This window comes from Mustela nivalis, assembly GCF_964662115.1.
Source record: "Mustela nivalis genome assembly, chromosome: 14".
NCBI classification, from domain to species: domain Eukaryota; kingdom Metazoa; phylum Chordata; class Mammalia; order Carnivora; family Mustelidae; genus Mustela; species Mustela nivalis.
In genome coordinates this window covers 89,564,861-89,577,430 of record NC_139033.1, presented here as the reverse complement: position 1 = coordinate 89,577,430, position 12,570 = coordinate 89,564,861, and the positions used below count along the sequence as shown (strand labels likewise).

Genomic DNA, 12,570 nt, shown 5'->3' with positions numbered 1-12,570 from the left:
TCAGTTTTTCATTTTCCTTTAATAAGAACGTGTGAGAAAAATCAGTTACTCACCAAGCATTAGGAGGAGAATAAGCATGTGAAAACTTAATTTCACCATCTTTGGGGCCAATTACTGTCCGGATTTCAGCTGGCATTTGAAGCTTAACCTCCAGCCAAACTAGGATTCCTCACCATGTTGTAAAAACATGCTCAGAGTTTGCCTTTCCCTCCGTTATTCTCACTGCCTGAAATGGCCTCCTCATCTCCATCTGGGAAAAATCAGCCCACCAAGTCTAGGTGAAATGCCACTCTACCAGGCAGACTCTCTTGGTCTATGAACTTCTATCCCAAACTCCAAATCCTTCCCCTTCTTTTACCAACTCAGCTGTGACATCTCTTTTTATGGACTCTCGCTGGTAATTACTAAACACACACCGCTCCACAGTTCAGGTATTTTTGCACTGGCCTCACCCTTCCTTCCACAGAAAATGTATTTTATTTATATCTGCATCTCCAACAGCTTTAGTAAATGCTTAATCACTTAGATCATTTAAAAGAAATTTGGGCTTTAAAATTACTCTTATCTTTCAAATGATGAGCATATATCACTGGGGCGCCTGGGTGGCTCAGTGGGCTAAGCCTCTGCCTTCAGCTTGCGTCATGATCCCAGGGTCCTGGGATCAAGCCCTGCACTGGGCTCTCTGTGCAGCAGGGAGCCTGCTTCCTACCCCCTCTCTGCCTGTTTTTGCCTATGTGTGATCTCTGTCAAATAAATAGATAAAAATCTTTAAAAAAAAAAATTAAATGAAAGTATATATCATTGAAACAATCTCTGAAATGGCTACAGAATCCATTAAGAAATTCTAAACATTTTAAACACTGAACAACTATCTGGTCCTACTTACCCAAATTTTGTACATTTTTATATCAGTGTTTAAAACTCATTCATGATGAGATTATATAAACTTTGTGCCAATTAATCTTTCCTGATAAGCAATATAAGTGTTGCTTATGTAATAACATAGTCAATGACCTATAACTGAAGATCCTTCCTTCCTTTAACTGGTATCTCTTTTTTTTTTTTTTAAGATTTTATTTATTTATTTAGATGACAGAGAGAGGCAGAGAGGCAGGTGGGGGGCGGGGGCAGCAGGCTCCCTGCTGATCAGAGAGCCCGATGCTGGGCTCTATCCCAGGACCTTGGGATCATGACCTGAGCCAAAGGCAGAGGCTAAACTCACTGCACCACCCAGGTGCCCCTTAACTGGTATCTCTTAAAGTTAGAATTTTTCTGTTTAAATTTTTCAGAGATGAAGAAATTGAGTTACTTTCTCCACATTTTTATCCTCTTTTAATCTTCTGTCAGCAGAATAGTCTACAGATTTATAATTTAAATTATATAAATGTATAATTTAAAAATTAGCTTTAGGAATTTTACATTCTTGTTCATTCTTAAGTCTGTACAATGCAATGCAAAGATCTGTTATGTATCCACTTTAAAAAATAAAACAGTTCTGTTCAAATTAACACAGACAATTTACCCACAGTTACACTTATTTACTGAATACACTGGTTTCCATAATAACCCAGTTCTTCTAAATTGTTTCGTGACCACCATAAAAGGGATAGCATTTATATGTTTCATTAAAATTTCTCAAGAATCATAGCTGTCATCAGAAATAATTAGAACAGAGACAAGTACATCCTGATATGATTTACTTACCAGTGAGGTCTATTTCATATTTGTATAAACCTACATAGACCATTTACTTTTCTGAGACATTATTTGATCTTTATTGATAATACTCATTAATTTTTCTTCCCTTACTCTTGGTCCTTTTGTATCCACTACTCTGACCTAGAACTGGCCCTCCCTTGAAATTATGAAGTATGTGAAGTTTGTGGCCAATATCCTCTATTTTCACTCTCAACTGTCCTCCTAAATCACAGACTCCTTGTTAGAAGGAGGAGGAGGAGGGTCAATATTCTCCAGACCAAGAAGGCACTTTAAGACCAAAAACCAAAGCAAACCACCCCATAGGTGTAGAAAGAGTTTTACTCAGGGCAACTTACTGACAGGGGGCATCTGGCAGATGGATGATCCAGGTGGTAGACAACCATTCTCTGCCCCAGCCTCCACCGCATTCCCTGCCCTGTTCAGACCTTAAGCCATAGCTTTTATAAAGCTAGGGCACAGAGGTAAAATCCCAGGGGAGTTATCTCAAGTGGCACATCTATTCACCAGAGGACCTCTACTAGTTGTCTAAAGTGGAGTCTCTGTGTGCCACTTTAAAAGAAGATCTGAACAAGCCTTCCTACATTCCAGTCAAGGCATACATGAACTTCCAGGGGCCTTGAACAGGGAGCAATGAGGCAGGTCATTGCACTGGCAGGAATAAGATGGAGGGCCAAAGATGGAGTCAGTGTTTCAGAACTCCTAGCCCCCTTAATGCTGCTTCTTGGCTACACATGGTCCCCATCAAAGTGACCCCATCCTCCACCACAACGCAGGCCTCTCAGTGACTAAGGAAGGTCCTCGTGACTCAAGAATCTCTCCCTACCAGCTATGACAAGAGGGTATTTATACATATTTCAGGGGAGGGGAATGGAAGCATGGGTGAGCCTGGTGATGGGTAATAAGGAGAACACATTTTGCAACGAGCACTGGATGTTATATGCAAACAATGAATCATGGAACACTACATCAAAAACTAATGAAGTACTGTGTGGTGACTAATGTAACATTTTTTTTTTAAAGGTCTTTATACCATTCCTGAATGTCTTACTAAGCAACAGCAAAACTAACAAATTGCAGGATGCATGGGTGGCTTAGTTGGTTAAGCAGCTGCCTTCAGCTCAGGTCATGATCCCAGGGTCCTGGGATCGAGTCCCACATCGGGCTCCTTACTCAGCAGGGAGTCTACTCCCTCTGTCTGCCTCTCCCCCTGCTTGTGCTCTCTCTCTGTCTCTCTCTCTCTCTGACAAATAAAGTATTTTTTAAAAAGCTATTAAACAGCAAACAAATGCTACTATCATATTTGCATTTTACTCTAGCTTTTTAAAGCATGAGCACAAAGGACAATCTTAGGAAAATAAGTCACAGAAGAGGTATCTGAAAGCAAAAGATTTCTTGTGTCTTTGAACTATACCATCCATGTAAGTGGTTTCTTTTTTTTTTTCTTACAAACAAGACCAACCCTATTCCAAATTACTAGAGAAGTAGAAGCAATACACTCCAGTAGATATGGTCTCTCCTTGGAATACCCAGATTTAAGCCAGCCTCAGAATAGCTACATGATTCTGAGGGGGCCAGTTTACCCTTTCAGTTGGTGCTCTGCTTCCTAATCTGTAATCTAAGTGCCCCTTAAGGTGCTTTCATTTCTAAAAATGTCTTAGTCTCAGTATCATAAATACTGTCTAGCAAGAGCCTAAGCTAAAGCCAAAGAAGTTGTTTAAAATAAGTAATGTTTGTGTCACTATAAAAATAATATTTATATCAATTAATATGTAACTAATTAATATTAAAATAAATCCCACATTCTTTGGTCATTTCTTCTCAAAGGCAATCACATACACTCCCTAAGGATATGCAATTCTACCTTCATATGAGCCACTGCTATTAGTTTCTTCTGCCGTAGTCTTTTACTGTGTGTATATATTTGAACAAGCTATTTTTTAAAATACCAAGCCAGATATACCAAAGCAAAGACAGAGACGAGAAAACTATAGTGTTATTTATCAAATTACTCAAATGTTTTCAATTCCTTTGGCCGTGCATCCTCAAATATATCTAACTCTCGGTCATCAACAGCATAATAAATACCTCACTTATCAAAAGGTCACTGATTTAACCACCTCAACTATTTAAAACACAGCCTAAAGCCAGAAAGTCTGAAAACAAAAAACAAAAAACCTCTATGCCAACAAAATAGAAAGCCACGGTTCATACTCTATAAAGTTCACACGCTCATAAGAGAAACCTTCATTCACAGTACTTACTTTCATCTTAATCACAGTAAGACTCAGTTAGCTGGGTTTCCTAACCACCACAGACAGGAAACAGATACACACAACAGAACTGCAAGAGGTAGGCACATGACAGCAGCATTACTTTGGGCAACATAGAAAGAAAGAAAAACACTGTACAAAGAAGATATAAAAGTATTTTAAAAGAAACAAAGAGCACTCGGGTAATTCAGTATAGGAGCAAATAATTCTATACTCCTTAAAAGCTTCAGTAGTATTGCTATATTATAGCAAAGTAGAATAATTCATGTCTGTGATTAATATCCTAAGTAACCAAGAGAAGTTTAAATCACACTTAGTACCTTCTGTTTAAGAAGGCAGAAAATGTGTTAACATATTTTAGAAAATTTCACATCAAAAAATGATTGAAATTTAACAATGGCTGGCAGTTAATGAATTAAGTTTGAGTTAACAAGAAATTCACAAGAACACCATAGACAAATTAAATATTACTGTAGCAATTTTTCATGGGAACCGTAGTGACTTTGAAATTAATTCATAATTAATCCCCCAAACACATTTTAGTATTAATTTCAATATTTATCAGCACCATTCCTAACCCCCAAGTATTAATTGAACCATACTAAATTTCCATTTCTTTAGGTAAAAGATGATCAAACATCAGCAATTTCACACAGTTCAACCTAAAATCTTTACCAAAATTAACAGTAAAACAAAGTGGTTTGCATTTTATCTATTCTTTCTCAAGCCCACCCTCTATTGGAAAAAAACTATTTATTAAAGTAATGAAGACCCAAAACTCAATAAAAATGAATATGAGTCCACGATCACTCATTATGACATCTTCTCTCTACTCTTCAAAAACAACAATCTTATTTATGCCTGATAATCTCAATTCCACAAACACAACTCCAAAAAGATCTCCTAAGTCTGGGCTTAAACACTATAGTTTTTCACAGATACCACAACTGAGCGTAATCCTGAAATGTGTGCATGTATACTTGCTGTGCTCATTTATAAATGTTAAAAATATAAAATATGCTTAACAACTGATTGTCAGAGAAGTGAAGTAGTGATCCAGATAAATATAATGGACACTCACAGTTTTTGGTTACATAAAACAAGTTGGCATTTGGTCTGTTTTCAGATTCAAAATGTTGTATTTTGATTTTCCTTAAAACAAACACACACATTGGACAAACTAAAATAAAAAATCATTTGTCAATGGAAAAGAAACCCATTATCTAATCTAGTCAGTGTTGGTATGACAATATGGGATACAACAAAGTTATCCCAGAGTGTGCAACCAAGTTTCCTTATGAGTTTCTTCCTTCCTTACCCCCAGCTATTATCTTTCTAGGTTCAAGTGTATGTATATTGCATGTCGAGAGAGTACATACCCAAACACAGTGAGTCCCCACAATGACCTCTAGGCTCCCAATTCTACTTTGACCCTATTCTAAATGTTAACTGCTCTCTAACAGAATTGCCTCAAAATCTGTGCATCTACAAGTCTCAGTCCCTGACATGATAGAAATCCAAAATATTAAAGCCCACAATTAAATAATGCTAGAAATATGGGTGCATTCATGAATGGACATTTACTTACATAATCAGAAATAAGCTAGAGAAATTTATTTCAGTCCTTTAAAAATCCAAACTGAGGAGCGCCTGGGTGGCTCAGTGGGTTAAGCCTCTGCCTTCGGCTCAGGTCATGATCTCAGGGTCCTGGGATCGAGCCCCGCATAGGACTCTCTTCTCAGTGGGGAGACTGTTTCACCCTCTCTCTCTGCCTGCCTCTCTGCCTACTTGTGACCTCTCTCTCTCTCTCTCTGTCAAATAGATAAACAAATAAAAATCTTTAAAAAATAAAAAATGAAAGTCCAAACTAAGAGACATCTACCAGCAAAAAGCTGATGGGCAACTTTGACAATTGCCATCAAGCCAATTTCGTGTACATTTTCTAGAATGCTAAATTTATTACAAAGAAGATATAAGCCAAAGGACACAATTTTCTGGTTTTTCTTAAAATATATGCTAAAAGCACAGACTACTCAAAACAATGAAGACAACATTCTAACACAATAAATAACAAAGGACTCAATCAAATGAGAATACTCCTTTTAGCTACAAAAAACAAAAAGGGAAGGGGGCACTAACAAGAAAGTTCAGGACAAAAGATTCATGTAAATCCTGAAAATGTCAGTTAAATGATATAATTTTTATAGCTTTCAAAAACACTACAGGGTTTTAACATATCAATAAAAGCAAATTTTAAAGCTGAGACATACATTGTTATTAATATTTTAATGAATTCACTGTGGAAGCAAAAGCTGACAGAGCCGGCCACAACTTCAGGTTTTTTCTTGCTTCCACAGTGTTTTCCACAGCATGTCATCACTGTAACTGACTGGCAAAATGAAGGTGGCTGCTGGCGCCCTTTTTTGAGGTTGGGCCAATTAAACTATAGCCTCTCACACCAGCAATGTTTACTGGCTAGCTCCTGAACACTAAAGGTGCCAAATCAGATTTTCTCATTGCTGACTTCCTTCACTTCTTATCAAGTCTATCAACCATTCCCAGCTTCTCGAATGTTCCTGGAAGTAGTTTTCTATAGATGACCATTCCTTACCAATCTTACAGAATCAAAAATATTTCAGGTTAAAGGAAGCAAAGATTTACTCCAGGGGTTTTACAACCTTGGTGTTGCTGTACTGATGTGTTACAAATAACTGCTAGTCCCCCCCCTTTTTTCTCAATCGAGGGGAAGTTCATATAATACAAAATTAACCATTTTAAACTATACGATACCACTACACTCAGTACATTCACAATATTGTGCAACACTACCTCATCACTTGGACTTTATTTTTAATAGGTGCATAGTTAAGAATACCCCTTTAACAAATCACCCTCACTCATAGTCCATATGGTGTTCTAAGAGGGTGAGAAATGGGTAGAGATAAACTTGCAAGTTGGGCATCTCCAGTAACTGGCAAGTCGAAGAATCTTGCCAACTGGCTGAAGATCATTGACCAGGGGCGCCTCGGTAGCTCAGTGCGTTAAGCCTCTGCCTTCGGCTCAGGTCATGGGGTCTCAGGGTCCTGGGATCAAGAGCAGCATCAGAGCCTCTGCTCAGCAGGGAGCCTGCTTCCCCCTCTCTCTCTGTCTGCCTTTCTGCCTACTTGTGATCTCTCTCTCTGTGTCAAAAAAAAATATTTAAAATCTTAAAAGAAGAAGAAGAAGAAGATCGTTGACCATCTTGTCCAATAAACACATTACATTTTTTCAAAGATTCACTCATTCAATTCCTACTCTGTGCCTATGCCTTCGAAAACTTACACAGGTAGAGACAGACACACTGACAGTTATAGTACAGGGCTATGACTGTAGCCCATACAAGTATAGTCAAAGGAGGGTGTGGCTAACTATGCACAGCAATGATAGAAGGATTCACTAAGGAGAAGAAGACTGAGTTAGCTCTTAAGGGTAGGACCAGTGGCAAAAGGAAGGCAAGTTAAGGAGAGGACAAGGAAAAGGTACTCTAGGCCAAGGAAAGAGTAAATGCAAAAGCACAGGCGCCTGATGAGCCACGGCCAGCTTCACTGTAGGATAGAGTCACACTCACAGGAAAAACCTGGTAAGCACATTTTATGTGTACCCATTATGTGCACTCCTTGTACACATTTACATTGTATCCTCTAAGCCACACGAAGAGCTAGGTGCCATTCACCTTTCAGTAGAGCGGACATGAGAAGCACAGAAAAGGTAAGTAATGGCTATACAGTTACTAAGCCAGCTGAGCTAGAATTCAAACACAGGCAGTCTAGCTGCAGAGCCCATCTCTTCATCACTATACAATCTACACCACATTTTTCTTTTTTCTTCTTCTAATAAAACCAACCACCTAAGGCAAGATCTTTTATGATGGAAACTAGAGTACCCCACAGCACACTGAAGGTGAACAAATGATTGACATGAACAATGAGTGGGCACCACTGCAAATCCCTGTTGGCCTGTGAACAAATGAGGGCACGAATGGCAAGCCATACTGAAAGATCAGAAAAAGTTAATTTATTTCTTATTCTTTCAAATTAAAAAATACATTAAAACAGACGTTCTCATATTTTCCCCATATCCCAGTCATTTTCTTGCACAGGCCCTAACCCAAGGTGTGCTTACCTACTTTGAAGACCTCTATGAGACAACGGAGAGACACAGCAGGATTTGAAGGAGGTGAATAATGTGAACAGATTGAGGGGAGAGGGTTAACAATTACTCTAAAAGGAGTAAGAAGAAAAAAAACAGGGGAAAAGGAGGCCAGAAAAAGGAGAATCATTAGGATGCCATTTGCAATAGATCCAGCAAGTGATAATGAGGTGCTAACCTGTAACAGTGGGGAGTCAGATGTGAAAGATTAAATGACATGCCCAAGGACACAAGGCATGGGAAGTGCCAGAACTAAAACCTGGGTCCCTAGGTTGCACTGATCTGGGAATAGTATAGAGAACGGATTTGCAGAAAGACCTTTATCATGAAATTTGTGAGACTTCTCTTTATAATTACTTTTGTCCACAATGTCTGATTATTTTTTTGTCAAATTTTATACTATTAATAGAAGCTGTGGTCCAAAATTAATAGTATCAATAATAACTAGCATAGTATAGCATTCAGGCAGATAAGTACATAATTTAGTGAAGTTAAAATTTAGACTTAGCTTTCTAATCCAGAAACAAAATACTGTGCCATAGAGAAAGTATAGGGATTTGAAATATACTCTTTTTTTTTTTAACATTCTTTTTTCAAGACACAAAGTTACAGGATGGAATCCTTACAAGTGATCTTCCAAACAAGTTCTTTAAATGAAGCTCCATCAGAGAAGTCACTTAAGAAGCTAGATTCATGTTATATTAATGTGACAAGTATAACAAGATAAATACATCATATGATTCTCAAATGACATAATTAATGTAGCTTATATGGCATATTCCTATTAATGATCTTTTATTATGTGTGAACAGTAAAATAACATTAGATAAGCAATGAAAAAAATCCAATCAGCAGCAGCTTTGCTCAGGTTTTGACTGCAGTCTTATTTACACAATGTTATCTGATACTAATCCTTGGATTTTAAAGAGCATACTTCAGAATTGTAAACAAACATGTTTCTATGAGATAAGCATTTTAATTACTATCATTTCTGCAAGACAAGATAAAAATAATGTGCTACATGATAGCTTCTTAATGTGTAAACAGGGGAAAGTATATTTTGCCAGGCCAATAAGGTTACATTAATAAAAGGATAGTGACCCTGAATCAGGAGTCTGGTCCATGGATTCTGGTAGTGTGCCTTAACAATGACTGCCATAGACATCTTGTGGAAAGTAGGACTGTCCCCTTCCTAATATTCTCTACAAAAGACCAGAATTCAGTGCCAATATAATCTGGAGCTCTTTAATAATCCACCACAGTATAATATCTATGAGTCAACTGAAATTTTTGAATTTTTTTTACATTTAAACTTCTGACTACTTCTTAGAATATGAAAGTCTAAAAATACAAATTTTACAAAGTAATAGTTCTTATTTACTTTTATACCAAATACTGATTGAGAGGGGTGCTCAGGTGGCTGAGTCAGTTGGGGGTCCAACTCTTAATTTTGGCTCAGGTCATGATCTCAGAGTTCTGAGATCAAGCCCCATATAGGGCTTTGTGCTGGCCATGGAGCCTGCTTAAGATTCCCTCTTTCTCTCTTCTAAAAAAAACTTACTGAGCAACTATATTATCCTTGGCACCAAAAAAACAAAAACAAAAACAAAAAACCATGAAAATGGTTGCTGAACTCAAGGAGCCTGAAGTATAGTTGAGAGATTAGATACATACATAAAGAGATTTTTTTTAAAAGGTTGCTAACAACCCAAAAGACAGCCTAAAAGAACATAGATTCTAAATGCTCCAAGAATTTAAAGATAGATAAAATGATCATGTTTCTTCAAGAAGGAGAGGGAAGAAGAAAATCTTGGTGCCAGTATCCAGAAATGCAGGAGCAAAACTATGGCAGACCTTATATTTTGAGATCGCCTCAGCAGTCAGGCTTTACCTTTCTTGGATAGATTCCCAAGTACAATGGTGAAAAACATGCATCTTGAGGTAAACAAGGGCTGGTCCAATCCTAGCTCTCTCCCTGCCACACTGTGTGACTCTAGGTAAGTCACATCACCTCTCTAAACCTGTTTCCTTATCTGTAAAATGCAACTGTAACACCTACCATCTCCCTGGATATGAGTTAAATGAATGTATATAGAACAAGCAGAGATGCCTACTAGCACAGCACAGGTGCTTTAAAAATGGTAGCTTTAACAATGCATGATATTAAATGCCATTCTTACCATGATGCGACTGCACCCAATCTTACCTTCTAGGGCAATTACAGAGCTCTTGGTGGGAGGATTGGGAAGACTGGGTCCTAAACTCCTCACTAATTCTAAGGTGGAAAGTGATTAATCATGTTGTGGTGGTTTCTTTGCGAAAAAGTTAGGGGACCTTGACTGAATACTTCAGAGTGCACATCTTGAATTTTAGTATTTAGTTTAACTCAGCAAGTAAGCAAAGAGGACTAAGAAGCTGTACCCCAGCTGCATGCTCAGAAACGAAGAAACCTAGAACCTATGGTCATTCTCTTATAGTTAGCCCAGATTTTATAAAAGCCAGCACTGGTGGCTGACAGGACCCCGTGACAGCAAGTTACCAAGCAATCCTAGTCATAAAGCCCAGCTACAGGCAAATGCTACCTGGGGCAGCCAGCATTCTATAGATGTTCTTCCTAGCTTTGTTAAAATCCCATCAATGCAGCATCACTTTTCATCTGTAGTGTAAATGCTTTTTATGAAACAGTTTGGCAAAACACATGGCATGTGACTGTTCCACTACAAATGTGTTAGCAGACCCAGCCAGACCCAGCCAGAAACGATGGCAATGATCCGGTCATGAGCGTATTCTCTCAAGAATAAGAAAATAAACCTAATCTTTGTAAAGACTTACTGGTGCCCGACCGGTTTTGAACACTGAGTATCATCCAAGGGAGCTTCCATTTCCAATGTAGAAGAAGCAAGAATTGTTCTCAAGCCACCACCAAATAATCATACAGTATTTGATGGCTCAGCTTATTTTTTAATCTTCCACGAACTATGAAAAATTCTATCTGGATCTTTATAACATGACAGTTTGGGATTATGAATACAGTGAATAAACACAACCTTCTGGTATAGCAATTTAAGCATCACAGAGTGAGTAAATACTGCAGAGTGAATCCTAACACTTGAAACAGAATCTTCCAGAGTCCAGAAATCCACCTGACTGCCAAGAATAATACTTCCGTGGTTCAAGCAATACCAGTACCCAGAGGGGTTTCCACAGACATAACTACATGAGTTACTGCATATTGGGTAAAATAGAAAAAACAGACATTTATGAATGTATAGTTTGCAGACATCTTAAAAGTACCCATAAATATGCAATTTACAAACCTAGAAGAAAGGGGGGAGCACTTTAGGAATACACAGTATCTATTTAAATTGCTTAATTACACAGTTCCTTCTATGGTTTTCCTTAATGCGACTCCTAATTTTTGCTGGGGATTGGAGGGGGGATCTCTTAACTAAAGCAAATCAAACCAATCTCACCGAAAGAAGCTCTATGATGAGAACAAATATAAAAGGGATTCGGACTTCAGAATGAGGTAAGAAATGACTTAGTGTCAGAGATCAAAACTGTATTAATTAGATATCAAAGAAAACCTTTCAATTTAGGCTATCCTAAAGAAAGGTTGTTAGATTCTCTAGCAACAGAGCAAATGCACAATATGTGAGAATCATTTCACACACGATTCCTATTTCAACTCTGATGTAAAACACCGTATCACACATGCCACAAAGAAAGAGTCAGTTTAGCTAGTTCAAGTAAAACACCAGGCAGCTGCTAACGGAGACAGGTCAAGGCTGGGGAGGAGCATAGCACATTCAGTTCGCTGTGTTTTCCTTCAGAAGAATGTCAATAAAAACCATAGCCAAATGAGGTATTTGAAGGGGGGGTGGGGGGAGAGTCCTGCTATGCAGTGAACCACTGGGTTCACCTAGCAGCGCCAGTCAGACAAGTTAGCAAAAGGGAGCCCTAGCCAAACCTTCAGCCGCCAACAACTTGAAGAAAGCTGTCTTTCTCCCTGAGCGTCCTGTGGTAGGGACCAGTCCCACATTTAGAAACGTTATTTCTGGGACCAATAGCAATTTATTTTGATAGAACCACTGGATTTTTTTTTTCCTTGAGTTCTCAACAAAGGAGCCATATTAGGAAATAATCTCGCAAAAAGCAATGTGCCTCCTCCCCCTCTTCCCCACGATCGATGCACACACGCCCGTGCACGCGGACACGCACAGACACACACCCGTGCACAATGGCCGGCGCGCGCACTCGCGCCGGCCCACGCGGCTGCCCGGGAGCCCCGCAGGCAGAAGGCCCCGCTCGGCCCCAGGCGCTGGGGCTGGAGGCCCCGAGGCCCGGCTGCCCGGGAACCAGCTGCTGGGCGGTTGTGCTGGGGATGCTCGCC

The 12,570-nt window shown here is 38.9% G+C and overlaps 1 protein-coding gene across 5 annotated transcripts in view; it reads right to left on the bottom strand.

Annotated features, from left to right (window-relative positions):
* TTC28 (tetratricopeptide repeat domain 28) overlaps positions 1-12,570 on the bottom strand; it is a 645,085-nt gene that overhangs the window by 410,840 nt on the left and 221,675 nt on the right. The window contains exon 1 of one of the 5 annotated variants that reach the window (XM_082697971.1): positions 2,059-2,082. The exons of the other annotated variants lie outside the window; for them this stretch is intronic. Within the exon in view, the coding sequence (XP_082554097.1) occupies positions 2,059-2,067 (9 nt within the window). The 5' untranslated portion in view covers positions 2,068-2,082. Of the gene's footprint in view, positions 1-2,058; positions 2,083-12,570 lie in introns of those variants that run through there. 5 annotated transcript variants of the gene reach the window in all.